This window comes from Nymphalis io, chromosome 25 (genome assembly GCF_905147045.1).
Source record: "Nymphalis io chromosome 25, ilAglIoxx1.1, whole genome shotgun sequence".
In the NCBI taxonomy this organism is placed as follows: domain Eukaryota; kingdom Metazoa; phylum Arthropoda; class Insecta; order Lepidoptera; family Nymphalidae; genus Nymphalis; species Nymphalis io.
In genome coordinates, this window is record NC_065912.1 from 406,549 (window position 1) to 425,056 (window position 18,508).

At 34.0% G+C, this 18,508-nt stretch overlaps 2 protein-coding genes across 2 annotated transcripts in view; one reads left to right on the forward strand and one right to left on the reverse strand.

The window, feature by feature from the left end:
* The window catches only part of LOC126778314 (complexin), a 297,079-nt gene that overhangs the window by 206,043 nt on the left and 72,528 nt on the right, over positions 1-18,508 (forward strand). The window lies entirely within an intron of this gene.
* On the reverse strand, positions 8,169-9,926 carry LOC126778264 (acidic leucine-rich nuclear phosphoprotein 32 family member B-like). The gene is made up of 2 exons (XM_050501754.1): positions 9,776-9,926; positions 8,169-8,952 (listed from the first exon to the last, which is right to left on the reverse strand). The coding sequence occupies exons 1-2, from the start codon at positions 9,818-9,820 to the stop codon at positions 8,191-8,193; spliced, it is 807 nt and encodes a 268-aa protein (XP_050357711.1). The 5' UTR covers positions 9,821-9,926; the 3' UTR covers positions 8,169-8,190.

Consider the following 18,508-nt stretch of genomic DNA (forward strand, 5'->3'; position numbering starts at 1 on the left):
ACTTTTTTAAATTATTTGTACTGGTCGCAAATGATACGATTCATTTAAATATTTAAGAAGGTTCCCGTTAAAGTCTACTCACGGCAGGTAACGAAAAGATTACAAAGGCTATTATTATAAGGATCGCATTTATTGCTTATCTCTTGAGCCGTCTTAGAATTTAAATAATTGTAAGATTTAGCAAGAAAAAAAGAGGGCTATCTTTCGACGTTCTACGTGGTAACTTATTGTTATGTTTCCAACAGGTACTCGTAATTATTATGCCTAGTTGTTGTGTTCCGGCTTGAAGGGTGAGTGAGCCAGAGTAACCACAAGCGCAAGAGACGTAACATTTTTTCCAAATTTTATAATAGGTATTCTCTATAATAAGTTGATATAATATTATAATAGGTACTTTTAAAGCACGCTAGCTAACATAAGTAGCTTTGTCTACACGGGTCACTATGACACCAAAAATATATGATTTTAATATTTCCTTACTATACATTTAAGTATAATATATAACATAAAATTCTGCGACATTATTCACACACGGCCATCTGAACCCAAACTAGGCAGAGCTTGTACTATGGAAACCAGACAACTGGGTGGGAATCGAACTCACAACCTTCGGCGTGTAACGCAAGTATCTACCAATCACGCCAACCGGTCCGTCAAGTTCAAAAATAACTTCATGTAATCTTAGTTATAGTTCAAAGTCATGATCCCACAACGTGATAATCGCACAGGCACAAAGGAGGCTTCCTAGTCGCCTTTGGATATTAGACTTATGTTATTATACTATTACAGACATAGAACATGAATTTTAAAAACAATTATAATTCCGGGGTTTTTTGTACATCTGTTTTAATAACGATAATATTTGTTAACGTATTTAACATTGTGCCAATCATATAATATTAATGTAATGTACAGTTGCTTTGTTTTTTATTGGTACATACAGCATTACGGTTGTCTCCGGTTAATATTAATAACATGAACAAACAATACATCTCGTCCCTTGTAATCTACTTACCCACTGTTAGTTATAAACATTAATAGCCTTTCTTATAAACGTTGCTTAGCATATGTTTAGTTATCTCTTTCTGCCATTGAAAATTTTACATTAGGAAGAAGAAGACACAGCATCTATTAACTAATCACCGGCTAAACTATGTTTATATTATTTACTTCTTATTTTAGTAAGAAGTTTATCTATACTAAGATTATAAATAGAAGAAAGTAACTGTGTCTGTCTATCTGTTACGCTGTCACGGCTAAACAAATTAACCGATTTTGATCAAATGTGGTTTCATACCTTGAACTCCAAGGTAGGACAGGCTACTTTTGAATAGTACCTGCTTTATCTACGAAGCAGCGGGTGAAAAGTATTATAATATAAACCTACTATTGCGTTCTGAAAAGGGACTCTTGGTATTTCTCTGAATGTTAATTAATATTTGAGTAGTCTGACAGTTCAATTTTCCGGTAATACAAGTACTGAAGGTCTGTGATTTCATTTATAAAATATAAATTATAAAAGCGAAAATTCGTGCGTTTGGATGTTTGTAACTCCATCATTGTCAAGCGATTTGACGAATTGTAATGAAATTTGAAATGAAGATTTATATAATACGAACACAGATAATCTTTAATATTAATTGATAATATATTTATAATACTTTCAACATACTGTTTTTTTTTTGTTTTTTTTTTTTTTTATGGCTGCGTGTTTTATTTTCAGATAGAATAAAAAATCGAAAATTTACAATTATTATGGCACAATAGCCAATTCCGATCACAGAAAAAAGACAAATAATACTATTTGACATTGAATTGACGTGAAATCTTGATAAATCTATGGTATTCATTATGGATTCGTGGAAAACAGGCGTTTAAAATGTCGGCATAGTTGTTATTGGAGCTTTGAGAGAAATTTATGTGAATATAAGTAGCTAAGTGAAATAGTATTGTATTAAATATATATGCGTATATTTATCATGAAGTTTGTAATTGTTGTTTGAAGTGCATAATATAGCTGTTAGCAAATCGCATAGATTTTTACGGTCTAAGATGTAGCACGCTTGCCTATCGTTTATCATAACGCGGCTACCGATTGTAAATGAAACGAGTTTTTAAGCAGCTTTCATAAACTAGGTACAAATTTAACAATAAAAATTGGAATCTTTTTAAAATATTTAACAATATAATTAATCATCCTGTTGTTCGCATCTGAAAGAATAATACCTTTTTTTGTAAGTCTCTGCAGTAGCCTTCAATATTCTCGTTCTCTAAAAATGATTTGCTTTTATTTTTTACTATCATCTGTGGCTTCATCCGCTTTAACAACCTGCTTCGCCTATGTGGACTATAGCGTGATGATAAATAGCCTTTGAATTAAGGATTACTCAAGGGTTGGGCAGGTTGGGCTAAAATTTCGTCAGAGCGTCACGGTAGCATGCGAAAGCGATCCCGTGGCGCTCCTCGTTAAGACGGAAAGGGTACCGCTGGTTTTTTAGTGGGTATTCAGATGTTCGGGGCGCAGTCGACGCCTTGGACACCGGCGAGTTCCACATACCCCCCGCTGTTCCCGTGGGGGAAACGCGTAACGCGTTTTTCCAGCTTTAAAAATAAAATAAAAGGATGGGCTAATTTTTTTTTCAAATATGACTTCAACTCAAATACACAAACTCTTCAAGTTTATTATATTAGTAGGTTGATAGATAGGAACAAGAGTACCCATCTGTTATCTTTCATACATCCTAGAGTCCGTTTGTCTAGCCTAATCTGTAAGCCATTGGTAGCTTATGAATTACGCCTTGCAGACAATTCTACTGTCCGTTACGAATGGCTACTTAAATACAATATGTACTAACTTGATACTAGTCTACGGCTCTTAAGATCAAGCCCTATTAATTATTATCTACATTACACACGTAATTATCTTAGGTTAGAAATGTAACAATTTGTTATTTAGTACCGGTCGTCGGCAATACTCAAATTACCTATTTGAATTACCTGTTATTATAATACTTAAATTATCTATTATTATTATATAAAACATGTTACGTAAATAATTATATACAATAATGACATACAAAATCATATACATTAATTTTATCTTTTTTAAATATGTATTTTAAGTATTATTTATTTTACTTTATTTATTATGAACATACGATTTTTGCGTAAAATTAAAATTAAATATTCAGTTCGAAACTACAGCTTTTCAAACGAACGTTATTCACTTATCTATAAAAGCATTTCTAAGTAATCTCATATCCTGCATACACTGCAAACAAAGTATGCGTATAAAAACTTACCGCGTCACAATCCGAAGTAAACTCAATGGAATTATTCATAACATTATTCCTTATTAACACTATCAAATTATCTCTGTTTAATGAATTTATCGGCGTTGATTCAGTAGACATGATTGTTTTTAAAGAAAAACAATATTTTATACAAGTAGACTCGTTATATATACGACGGCAAAGCCACACGTCCGGACGCCGATTGCGGACTGTCAACTGTCACCAATGTCAGGCCGCCATTTTGTTGTCCCTCACTCTACTCCGGATATGCAATGGTCTGTGACCAAACAGCCCAGTCATTCAGTCGACACATTGTGTAGATATTTCAATGGGCAGTGAACTATTAAGGTCTATATTACGTAGTGAATTAATGTATAAAGTCCTTTGATATTATTATAGATTTTAAATGTCTCGTTAATTGACCATTAAAAAAGGTAGTAAAAAATACTATTAATCTAAATTCATATCAAAACATTATTAAACTTAGTTTCAAAAATATTTATAATAAGATTATTATGTTATATTTACGGCAATTAATTAATTTTTTTTAATGTATACTTCAAGACTGGTTATTTAGTTTTTCAAAGTATCGATAATATTTTTGAATAAATATTACAATTAAATATTTTTAAAAATAATAACTTGTGACAGGGGCGTAGCTTGCACTTGCTAGGCCCTGTATCAAAATTTGATGGGTGGCCCTTCATCTTAACTAAGGCGATGACCTTTTTTTTTTAAACATTCACATTATTTGAACTAAGATAAGTTGTGATAACAAATAATAGCGTGATATAAAACGCTACGAGCGCCATATGTTCATCTATTTATTACAAATCCCTTAATTTACAATATACAGTAAATTTGTACATTTATTATTATTACGATAAAAAATACAAAAAACTCCTTATTACTCAGTCTTTCAATGCACCTACCTATCAATGTTAAAATAAAAACGGTTTTATGATACTTAACGTAGTTTATTAAAACAAAGTATTATTTAAAAAAAAGTCTATCTCATTGTCCGGTAAAATTATAAATACTTTCAAACAATCCACAGTTCTACAACACTTTGAAATACTTTTATCCTCAAAAAGATCGTCTTTACCCGAATTTTAAATACTCAAAGAAAGTTTTATTGTTTAACACTTCTTTTCATTTTGTTTCGTTGAAAACGGCAAATATTTATTCTTTATTCTTTTTAACTGTGACGCAATTTTATGCTTTATTATTATACTATTAAAAACTATTGTTGCGAAAATTATTATCTTGCTACCTACCTATAGTATGGAAAAATGTTAAACATTTTAACTTGTAAAGATATAGCATCTGTTTTTATGCCGTTCGCCTTAAAACTATAAAGTTTTTATACATAACTGTGAGACTCAAGCAATTCAGATTAGTTAATATAAAGAGCTTCATACAAAATTCAGTTTATAATTATGATACTTGGCAAATTTCAATCACTGATTGCTAATAATAAATAGTTAAGAAAAAAAAATACTCCAAAGTATGTAAAATTTAGGTAAGGTTCTAAATATACTTATAAAATAGTTTATTTTCAGTAAGTATATATTTTATATCCCCGACTCTCCTTACATCCCATATATATTATAATAACATATTTACAAATACACAACCAAAAAGTAAAAATGAAATATAATGCCTCTCGTCTTTTTTGAGGAGAAGATCTTTATCTACCATGCTGCTCAAATGCGGTTAGGTGGATATGGTGGCAGATTTCCATACAGGGCGGAGGAGGAGAGGGATTTCCCTTATATTCATTCACCGTCGAGTACGAATGAATTATAAACACATGAAAATTAGCTTTCCCGGGTTTGAACCTGCAATCATCGATAAAGATTCTAACCACTGTGTCATGATAAATAGTGGATATTAATTAAATTATTAATATCCAGATTTACTTGCGTTATTTATTACGAATCATTAGTTTGGAAGGTATCCATAATAACTTTATTAAAATAAATTATTACATTGAGTTTTAATGTATCATTATATTATCTGTGGTTCCAGTGACAACAGGACGCCAATACTACTAAGTAATTGTCACTTGATCGCGATCGAATCGAAACGTATTCGTTGCGGTTTAATCGTTTTCATATCCTTCTAACACAATGATCCAGTTGCGGTTCGATCGATCTGATCGCGATAGAATCGCGAACGTATCCTAACCGTTATGAAGTAGGAAAATTGTTCCTCGGTTCTGTAAAACCTGTTTGTCCTGCAAACGTATGGGAATTTGAATAAGAGTCGAGTCACACCCGCGATATAATATTGTTAGGAACAATTACAAACTTCTTATTTAACTTCTTATTATTGTTTTATGTATTTTGTTTGTTGGTCAGAATCACAATAAAATACTTATTCGATTGACACGCAAATTTCACATCAGGGTGTGTTTCAATGCGGACATAGATTGCATCGGGTTCGGCCCGCCTTACAAGCAAATTAGACTGCCGGCAGCGCTCGAATATTTTTTTTTCTCGCTGGAAAAACACATTTATGTGTTTCCCCCAAATGAGGTACGTGGGGGGTATGTGGGACTCGCCGGCGCTAAAGGCGCCGGAATACCCACTAAAAAACCAGCGGTACCCACTCCATCCTGTCGGGGGACGTCACGGGATCGCTTGCGCATACTACCGTGCCGTCCCGACGGTTGGCCCGCTTCTGCGGGCCTCCAAATCCTAGGGGGTACTCGGGGTACAGAGACCCCCTGGCTCCGGCGACACACACGGTGGGAGGAGAAGATGCGCATAGCGCCGGCGTCTTCTCCCCGGTCTTCTTCGGCGAAGCGGGTCAGCGGAGGCACTCTCCTCGCGCTCCCGCTCCGCGGCCTCCTTCTGCGACATGACATTTTCGCAGAAGGAGACCATCTCCATCCAGCACCTTTCGCTACCAAGCATGGCATTTATCACGCTCGGCAGCGAAAGGTCTCCGCCGATTAAAGTCGCCAGGGAAAGGCGCTGAGGCCCCCAAGCGGCACACTCCATCAGAGTGTGGCATGCCGTGTCCGTAGGCGCACCACACTCGTGGCAGGAGGGCGTTACCTCCCGCCTGACTATTCCGTGCAGGTACTTACCGAAGCACCCATGTCCAGTAAGCACCTGAGTCAGTCTGAAGGTCAGTGTGCCGCCTTTTCTCGTTACCCAGCGACTAAAGTGGGGACGGATCGCCTCCACTGTCGCCAGGCCTGCTGATGGGGACCTCAGATCCTCCTCCCACCTGCGAATCAGGGCTTGCTGGGCGAGAGTCCTGATTCGCAGCACCTCCTCCAACCCTGGACGGTCGCCACGCGACCTCACTTCCGCCCGGAACCGGTACACTTCCGCGAGCACCTCCGCCTGGAGCGCTCGAATATTGGGCCGACATATTCATTTATAAAAAATATTTCAATTAAACTTAACTTTTTAATATGACAAACCTCTTTAATACGATTAACCTCAAGAGACTTTTTGCAATTACTTTTGAATCGTGCAAGTTTGAATTCAATGTAAAGCTGTGAACCTAGTAAGTTTTTTTTAACTTATTCGGAAAAACAGAAAACAGACACAAACAGCGCCATCTAGTAAGAATAATTGTAGAATTCCATACAAACCACAATTAACGTCGATTCAATGCTATCGAATTCGATAGAAAAAGTAAAAAAACTCGATCTAGGCTCACTGTACTGAATTGTACTGTAGGTTCTACTGAGAACATCGGCATGAAGCTCAGTTGTCGTCAACGTTGCCTAGAATCAAATAGGAATGAGTGTCAAGATGGCCCAGAGGGAAGAACAAGTCGATCTTATCCGAAAAACGCAGCTGTTTAAAATCCATCTCGTGCATATATTGGATGGTAGACTAACTAGCGGTGCAACTTGGCGGAATTCAAACCGTCTCCTCAAGAGGAAAGTTCAGATGAGGCCTTTGTCCAGTTTATATGAACGGGTTATTTACTTTAGATGGGTCAGATGTAAGCGAAAATCTTTTTTGATTATTAACAGTTAATTACTGATAATCGAGGCTTTATAACCTGCGTTATCTGGTAGAAAATAGATGTTATAAATACGGGTAATATTATTATGTTCAACGGTGTACATGTATCTAACTCATATTTTTGAACTTTTACTGACTTAAGTTACTTTTATATGAAATAATATAAAAAGTATCAAGACTTTTTTTTGCTCAAGAAACATTGTGCTGCAAAACGTTACAGATAGTAACGTTACACTCAAATTCACCCAAAGGAAGTAGATAAAATAAAACAATTCATAGTTTTTAATTGTATATTCATAAAAGTATCAGGGTTAGACATTAACTTGAAAGTCAAACGGAATTGTGTCGTCTTACAAAGTATATCTTTATTCAATTCGTTACCTCCCAATATTGCAATGAATGTATTTTAATATACATTATGTCTGATCCTTCAATTAATATTTATTGCATAACCTTTGTCAAATTTATTAAAATCCGTTTTAAATCTTAAACCCTTATGTACCATATACTACATTTTGATAACTATTTTTAATTTCATTTTAAAGTAAATTCATTCAAAAGACATGTTACAAAACGAACGTCGATAAAATTATGAATAGCATTATGTATTAAAATTATTGTTAAAATAATTTTCACTACATTTGTAGCGCTTTAAAAATACGTTTGTTACATTTGACTGCAATGGCTATCCGTTCTTCGTTATATAATATTGATAATTTTAATTACTTTTAAATAAATCAAAAATAAATTATCGAAATGCTCAAAACTAAAAGATATTTAAAAATCGAATACATTATTAAAAATTTATGATAACTTTTAATTAAATCAAAAATGGATTATAGAATTACTCAACTAAAAGATATTCAAAAATCGAAAAAATTATTAAAAAATCATACTTAACGTTAAAAGTATGTATAGTTTTGCTTGTTGCAAACTCCCGATAGCTTCGTTGACATATAAGTCACTGCAGTATTTGAGGGCATTTTAAAGTATTTAAAAAATGCTTCGACCACATTTCCGTTGCTGGCGTAATTGATCCCCACTTGAGGTTTCTTCTGCTTATCAACCAGTGGAAAATTTATATTCGATTCCGTTAACGGAAGTAAAGGAGCCGCTTTAACAGTCTCGTCTTCATCGTCTATATCGTCTACAAAGTATTCACCAACTTCACCACCTTCATCATCTTCATCACCTTCACCACCTTCATCACCTTCACCACCTTCATCACCTTCACCATCTTCATCATCTTCATCGTATTCGTCGGATTCCTCGTATTCGTCGGATTCCTCGTATTCGTCGGATTCCTCGTATTCGTCGGATTCGTCGTATTCGTCTTCTTCGTCGTGTTCACCGTCTTCGATCTTATTAGCCGCGTCAATCCAAGCTTCAATGTCTTTCTGTATGACTTTCTCCGGTGTCGATGGTTCGGGACTCTCGTCATCGCTCGGTACGGTCCATTTCGGCATTGGTAATGAAGCAGCTGGTGGTGCTTTGTGTTTTTCCTCATCAAACGTATCAAGTATAATGGTATCGCTTTTACCGCTTTCAGATTTTGTTTCGTTATTGCAGGTGCACTTTAGATGATAACATTCTAAGCAGTGTCCTTGTTCGAAGACTTCGAGCATTGATAGCAAATCTTTTCTGACATTTTGAAGATTTATCTCCTGGAAAATAATAAATATTGAGTACATTACAGTGCTTAAAGCATCAGCATTGTTATATTGTATACATGTTAACAACAGATTTCATTATAAAAATATCATATTACTATAATCACTATAAAAAATAGTGTTTCTATTAATTTCATTTGAAAATTATTCTATAATTGTTGAAAATAAAACCAATTTACATAATTAATAAAAATCAACTAAGTACTTGAGTAACAAAGTATTAAAAGACGTCATTTATTATTAAATAAAATTAAAATCAAATTGTAATTTATTACTTTTTACTGTACTATAATTCCAAGAGAGATTAGCCAAGTGTGTGCGCAAGCACAGGTGTACTCTCTATTCCCAACTCTCATAATCCTATGGGACGGCAATCCGACACGACCGGAATGAGTTCAGGCACAGGATCGACGGCTTTACGTGCTTTCCGAGGCACAGGAATGAGAATTTTCGACACAAAAACCCAATAACTTTTTACTGGCCCGCTGGTTTTGAGATTGGAATCCAGGATTTCAGGCAATATATTATAGCTTTTATACTTTAAACAGAACTAACAAATGTCGAAGTCAAAACCTTTATTAAAAATTATTAAATCTTTATTGAAGTGAACGTGGTGAACGTTGGTGAAGTAACTTAATAGCTTCTCTTTAATATGCATTAAAAATTAAATAATTACTATGAAAATTATATATATATATATATATATATATATATATATAGTCCCTCCCGATTAACATATTGTTTTTGATTGTCATTTTGAAATAACATCTCCATAATCAATTTCATAAAAGATAGTGTTATTTTAAAATTAACTTACCAGTTGAAACGCTGCTTCTGTGTAATAGAATGTGTCTTCTTCCATCTTGTGTGATCACCAAAAACACGATTTATTGAAAATCAACGTGACGAAATATGTTAGTCTTACAGAGACATTTTAAGAAAGTTACAAATTATGTTCAGACAACCGAACTGCTTCACGTATCGAACGAAATAAAAATATTAACTAATTACCCTTTCTTTTATCTAATTACGAACAAATGGTCTGTACTTACCTGTCAATTATACACAAGCGAATGTGACATTTATAACGTTAAGATATGGCGCAAATTCGCATGACTATCGACTATTACGGTCTACCCCCACCAAACTGTTATTGTTTTTTGAAAATTTTATTGACTTTCTGTAATGGCAAGATAAACAAAAATGTATTTTAAGTATCTAACATTTAGATTACATTTTAGATAACCAATAAAATTATGACACATTTGGTTTTTCTTTTTAATAATTTTTGTAAGAAACAAGAAAATGTAAATAAATTTAACTTTATATATTATGTATAGAATCGGTAATTTAAAAAACACCATTTCAAATCCTGTATATTTAACATATAGATACAAAATAAACCTAAATGTACATAAATTACATGACTAGTTTTTTTTTATAGAATAGGAAGGCGGACGAGAATATAGGCCACCTGATGGTAAATGGTCACCAGCGCCCTTAGACATTGGCATTGTAAGAAATGTCAACCATCGCTTACATAGCTAATGCGCCACCAACCTTGGAAACTAAGATTTTATGACCCTTGTGCCTGTTATTACACGGCTCACTCACCCTTCAAACCGGAACACAACAATATCAAGTATTGCTGTTTTACGGTAGAATATCTGATGAGTGAGTGGTACCTACCCAGACGGACTTGCACAAAGCCCTAACACCAGTAACACAGTATATACACATATAGCATTTAATAATAAAATTTAAAAAAGACAGCGTAAATGCTATAAGATTCTTTTTATACATAGATAATAGAATATCCAGGGACTGGACTAGTCTTTCACAAACATCCAAATCACGTACAGGTAAATGTAGATTAAAAACAAAATAAGAAAGCAGCCCGCATTTATTTTTATTATCTTCAATAAATCATATTTTGTAAATACAAAATATCTGAGCCCCAAACTATTATTACTCATATAATGAGCCCTCATAAACCCTTAAAGGTATTCTAAAGAAACCATTACTAACAATATAATCATTTATTAGAAACTTAGTTAATCCTTCCAATTTGCAAAATAGACCATTAGCAAAATATTTTCTTAGAAACGTTTGAAAAATGAAATTACTTGTAATATATAATACAATTACTGGTGTTGTTGGTATTTTGACAAACAGACTTACGTTCGATTTTTAAGTTTAAAAAAAACACCATAACAAATGTTATTAAGTTTTATACTCGAAATATAATATTAATATTATTGTTCTTCTATGTATTATCGAGTTTTATCTATTTATATAAATTATGTAAAAACATGAAGACTGTGTTTGTTTGAATGTGCTAATCACAGGATACAGCAGTCCTATTTAAGAGATGATATTTCCCGTAATACTATATTGAGTTGTAAACTAAAAAACATCAGCCAACATGCTATAACCCACCAAGCAGTAACGTTTAACGCGAGTGAATCCGCACGAAGCGGCTATCAATATTGAGATTAGTGATAATAATTATACTTTTTCTGTTTCAGGTAACTAATTCTGCTAGTATATATGCGGTAAATATGAAAAAAATTTAAATGATCGTACTCAAAAACCCTTTTTATTTTTATTAGAACCGTGTTTTTAAATATAGCATTCCTTCGTCCACAAACTGAAAATAAAATTACAACACGATTCGTATAAAATTTGAAATTTCTAAAGCGAATCTACAAAAGCACTTAAGCGTCATAAAAATCAATGAACTATTCGGCGCGAAATTGCCGTCATCAGAAATAACGTCGAAAAGGCATTCGTTTAAAATCGAAGGGTAACCTACTTCTGTCCATTATATCGCCCACTTTATTGTTCTAAAGATCGTCGCTCAATACCGTCTATGCGAGGAAGAATGTGATTCTCTTAATATGCGGTGTGGTGGCGACGACAAATATTGGAGAGGCGAGGCAGATCAAAATGTCCGGAATTTCTGACGCTTTTAAGGCACCCCGGTTAGGAACGTGCTTCGAGTGTCGATAACTCTTTCGATGAATGCATAATATATGCTGATTATATAAATTTTGTAAACGTAATGAGTGTAAGGAAACGAAACGGGTCGGAATTGGAACAATTTAATTCTGAAGTTAGACTCAATTTGGTAATTAATTCAACTTATAGATAATATGTGACTTTAAATTTCGATTTATTAAAATATTTTATATTTTTATGACTTTTTAAGTTTCAAATCCATAATATATATCTATTGATTTCAAATGATGAATTTACTTTTACTTACTTAGTTAAACGCAAATATAAATAAAACATTCATCTGATTACAATATCCAAACATACATATGTCTATTCATGCGTTTTCGAGAAATTCTGATCATAAATGACAAAAGAATATAAATATTTGGGCACATTATGGAATAAAAAGTAAACCTATAATGTAGTAATAGTAATAGATTTATATATATAGAAACAATTAAAGACTATGTAAAGTCAAAATCTAGTATATATTTCGTACGCTCGCTCGTAAGAGACATATTCAGCTCGTAAGGCATTCGTTCGATCATGTCTGAGGCATTATGTAGGACATCGCTGCACGTCTCGGATCGGGTCGCAATGTAAAGGATTATGGCTCGTAATGGGTATCCAATAAAGATTTTATTGCATACTCTCTGATAATGAATGACATATTTCACTTCGTATGCAATTTATTTAGTTTATACATTTTTCTATGTTAATTTATTAATAGTTTAATAAATGCTGTTTATATTATTGTTATTCTTAATTACAGCGATAAATTGTTTTATCGCTGAGTTTCTGGAAATGTCAACATCAATTATTACTCTTACAAATTACTTAAATCACATAATTTGCTTAATTATCTGTAATTATTGTAAAGCTATCAATATATATTAATGTGTTCCATTTAAATATATGTGAAAACTTCCAAAAGTTATACGAACCGAAATTGAATTACAACTAGCGGAGCTGTCCAAACAACGCCTCCGTTGTTCAACATAATTAATGGACTATTAAGATAAGTTATAAGTCCGAATAGCTCAGTGGATGAAATGCGAGTAACCACAGATCGTCAGTTGAAATCCGGACGAACAGTACATATTAATTTAAAGTGCTAACTATCCAATAAAACAATACTGTGGATTTCAAAGGGTAATGTTTTGCCCAGCTATGGGGTATTCAGAGATTGTTAATAAAGTAGCATATTTTACTAAACTAATATTAAAAAGCTTATATTTAAATGTTTATAACACAACAAAGACTCTTTAAAACTTTTGATTTCAAACATAAATGTAAGAGAAACTGAAACTTAACTTGAACGTATCGAGTGAACTTAAAATTTGTAATAAAACTTCTATTATTAAAATTTTAAAAATATCTTAATTAAATTGTTCGCTGATAAAAATACTTAACTGCATGAACAAATGCTTACAATATCCTAAATATTCGTTTAAAATAAAGTATAGAAATTTATATTGCAATCGTTTTAATGTACTTGCAAATGTTAACTTAAGTATAATTTAATATTGTCATTATATATCGATGAAGTTTGTGGATATTTGCACATCACTAGGAGCGAGGAATCGGCGGCATACCGAGACGGTATGAAGTCGTTACGTTCAAATAATTGCACATATTTGATCGACTTTATTCCTTTTATTTTATTCTTTATTTGAATCGTTTAAGTATATTGATATTACTTTTAATGAAAATAATATATAATTTTTTATTATATATAAATATTTGATTAAACATAAGTCAATTAAATGAAGCTTCGTTAGATTTTATCGTAATAATTAATTTTTGTCACGTTAATAGTTAAAACTTTAAAGCCGGTAAAACTGCGAAGCGCTTCTGCTTATGTAAAAAGTATTGTTGTTTTTTTGTTAGGTTACTTTAAAAAAAAAAAGATTAATTTAGATTGTCGTTTTAACAATTTCCATTTAATTTCAAGTGTTAGTGCGTGTGGATCTAATTTTGCAAGTGAATTTAAACCAGTTCCACACAACCGTTAAAGCTGAAATTCTGCAAACGTTGTGCGGATAATAGGACAATGTAGTATAGTAACATTTGTTCTTCTATGGCTAAAATAACAGCTTAAAACAGATTAAAAAGTGTTTATTTTTTACGTTATAAATCTGCCAACCGAAACGAATTGTTTTTGTTCTGACAAATATATAATAAAACAGGAAAATACCCTCATTTAATAATAATATTCTTAATGACATGATCATCGAACCGATGACCTTCTGAGAACCACTGTATTATTCACTTTATTAACTCTTCTAGGTGTGATGTGAGTTAACTTTAATGACGATGATTGAAATTCGATTGCAACGTGTAACGTTTCTGATGCAAATATGTTTCACCTCTGTCAATTTCATTGAATTATACTCACGCGATTTATCATGATTAATTATCTATATCCTGAATAGCAAGTCCATCTCAAAGGCTTAGAAGGAATATTTTAAATATGAATTAGACTTAGAAGAGCCTGAGACAAATGATAAAACAAATTTCCATTCCCCGATATCAACACCCTGTATATCCTGATCGCAAACCGTGACTTATACCCGTATAAGCCCTGTTTATCACTCGGGATTGGGGATATAAATTTTTATACCGTTATCTTATCCCGGCATATATCCGTGTTTGTTTTGACGGCTAAACGAAACAATTTACTCGTTTTTTTTATATTAACATTTGCTTTGTTGATCTTAGCTTTCTATTTTTTTATACGAAACCTACAATATAACCGTTACATTATGCCAAACACTGATTTATTATATTTTAAGCACATTAACTCGGTAAAATTATATTTCGGTAAAGTGAAATATCTTGCATGGAGGGGTTAAATTTTAATAAGTGTAACATCACTTAAAAGCCCTAAGCAAAATTGTACAAATATATAAATAATAATTAATGGTATATAAATATAATAAAAAGCCGATATGGCCTAGAACGCGTGAATCTTAACCGATGATCGTGGGTTCAAACCTGGGCAAGCACCACTGAATTTTCATGTGCTTAATTTGTGATTATAATTCATCTCGTGCTAGACGGTGAAGGAACACATCGTGAGGAAACATGCATGTGTCTAATTTCATTGAAATTATGTCACATGTGTATTCTACCAAGCCACATTAAAGCAGCGTAGTGGATAAGGTCTAAACCTTCTCCTCAAAAAGGGAGAGGAGGTCTTAGCCCAACAGTGGGACATTAATAGGCTGTTACTGTACTGTACTGTTAATTCAATATATAATTACTGTCGATCGATTACTAGCGATACTAGGCCCAAACATTAATTTCATATGTTTTCACAGTTTAAAATATATTCCGAGCAAAGATCATCTTCAGGATCTTTATCCACATAAGCACGAGATGTATAATAATAAACAACCCCAATCAATCAACAGCCAATCGTTGTACACTGCCTCTCCCAAGGTGCGCCAAAGCTCCCTGTCCTCCGCCTTCCGCATCCAGTTGGTGCCCGCCACCTTCTTAAGGTCGTCGGTCCACCTGGCTGGAGGGCGCCCTACGCTGCGCTTGCCGATTCGCGGTCTCCACTCCTTCAAAGATACTCCGAGCATAGCTCGCTCCATAGCACGCTGAGCGACTTTGAATTTGTGGACTAGTCCCGCAGTTAGTGTCCACGTTTCGGCACCGTATGTCATGGCAGGTAAGACGCATTGGTTGAAGACTTTCGTCTTCAAACATTGCGGTATAGATGACTTGAGGACTTGACGAAGGTTGCCAAATGCTGCCCATCCCAAGCGAATTCTTCGATCGGCTTTCTTCTCGAAGTTGTTCCTACCGACTTGACTTATCTGTCCTAGGTAGGTATATTCACTAACAACTTCGAGAGGTTTCAAAATGACCTTGGTCTTGTCCAAGTTTACACCGAGACCGACACACCGGGAAGACTCGCCTAGGCTACGCAGCATTTCGGTGAGTTGTTCCAGCGACTCTGCTATGATGACGATATCGTCGGCAAATCGAAGGTGTGAGATGTACTCGCCGTTTACATTGACTCCATACCTAGTCCAATCCAGCGTCTTGAAAACGTCTTCTAACGCGTTGGTGAACAGTTTCGGGGATATTACATCCCCCTGTCTCACCCCTCTGCGCAGTTGTATCGCCTTCGTCTTACAGTCCTGGATGTGGACAGTCATTGTAGCGGCGTTGTACAGACATCTCAGAACCTCGATATATCTCCAATCGATATGACATCTCTGTAATGAGTCGAGCACTGCCCAGGTTTCGATGGAGTCGAAGGCTTTCTCGTAGTCCACAAATGCCATACACAGCGGCTGATTGTACTCTTCGGTCTTCTGCACAATCTGCCGAACAGTATGGATGTGGTACACGGTGCTGTAGCCTGATCGAAAACCTTCTTGCTCTGGGGGCTGGAACTCGTCAAGTAGTCTGGCGAGACGGTTCGTGGCGACTCTTGAGAACAGCTTATACACGTGACTCGGGAGGGAGATTGGTCTGTAGTTTTTCAAGAGGGTTTTATCACCTTTCTTGAAAATAAGTACCACCTCACTCCCGCTCCACGTTTCCGGGGTCTTGCCATGTTGGATGACGGAATTAAAGAGGCTTTCTAGCTCTTTCAGGACCGGAGTCCCGCCTGCCTTAAGCAACTCTGTTGTGATTCCGTCATCTCCCGGAGCTTTGTTGTTTTTAAGCTGTTCTAGAGCCGCCCTAATCTCGCCTTGGTCAACGACCGGGAGCTCCTCAGAGTAATGGCGTGTAATACTTAACATAAAAAATTCAGCCATCTTAATCGTGTCCGAATCAGCTAAGTTAAGTTCAATAGTACTGTAGCGGCTAACAAACGTCTTGTAAATTGTTAACAAATTCTCATAAAGACATATTTCATATTTCTAATAATTACATCATTAACTATATACTACTACTGCCAGGTATCGTCTGTTCATTGTTCACGTACCCCTAATGTTCGTGTTCGATTGTTTGCAAAATTTCTTAAGACTAAAACAATATGGCCTCCATTGTACATTCTTGGAAGTTTATTTGTATATGACTTTTTTGTTCTTACTTGGGGGCAATAAAGATAATATTCTCTTTTCTTCTAAATGAACAACATTTTGGTAGTAAAAACTATAACTATTTAATAGGAAACTTTAAATAACATCAATGCTTGTAACGTGGCATTACCAATAATTTTATTTTCTGAAACAAATATAACAAGAATTCTGCCTGAAATAATAAAACATGCATGAAATAAAAGTCAATGAAAACAATAGAAAACAAACACTGTGGAGATGTGGATCTATAATTTGTTTTTTTTTATCAAAATTTTCAATTACTTTGTATGTGATATTTTAATTTAGTCATGTGTACTAATTAAAATATTCATCATATTAACAATATCTGTAATTAATGTCTTCACACGACGCGGTTTCGCCCGCGTGTGAGACGGCCCGATGTTAGGTACCGCATGTATTTTTCTGTGCCTCTGTTTGTCTCCTGCCTCTCTGCCTCCTAAATAATTTCATCATGATCGGTTGAATAGTTAACACTTGAAAAAAAAAACAAACAATAACTTTAGCATTTATAATATTCGTTATTTCATAATAAGTTTGTGGTTGGACAGATTAATTGTTGACGTGAACAAGAAGACTAGGTGTACTAAATTTGTAAACATTAATTTAATTTCGTTACAGTAACAATAAACTCGGCTATAACACATAAGGGTTACACTTATCGACAATATATCGTCCCCTGCGCTGTACAATATGTCGCCTGGTCGCCGGAGCGAGATATCGACACCCAGCAGACGTTGGATTTTCCGCCTTCCTGAGTTACGCTTTATGTCCATACTGAATGAGGTTGCAAGGTTGAGCGTGAGATTAAAAACATCCTTTAATTGTAATTACAAATGATTAACTTAAATGCAAAAAAAAAATGCCATTAACTTGTTTACCCGACTCGGGTTAAGAAGCTACGAAGAGGACTTTATGGAAAGAAGAGAATGTACGCATGTTCATATGTTCATGCATATATTCTAAACTACTAACAAAATTTTGACTTTGACAAAAGGTTTCGTCTCAAGCGTCTTCATCGTCCATTAGTTGTAGGCTATGTGACGTCACACTAAATTAAATATAGTGCCTACTAAAAGACAAAGCCCAGTAGTATTATTATTTTTATTATCTTGTAAATCTATATTAGGTAAAGAATTAAACATATATATTATCAGAACATAATATTTTTTACGATCAATTGAATTGTCAAAGGAAATGAACATATAACAAATAATAATATTCGATGAATGACAGATATTATAATTAAGAATAAATAACGGGAAAGCGAATGAATTTCCAGGCCATATTATTAAAGTTAACATATATATTCCTGTGGACATTTTATATAAAATCGGGAACACAAATCATACCAAGTTCATACAAAATACAACGATGATTAAAATTAATGTAAATTTACAAGATTAAAATTAAATTAAATTTACAAGAGTATTTTGACACAATGACTTAATAAAACTACACCTTCCTATTATTGTATCTTAAAA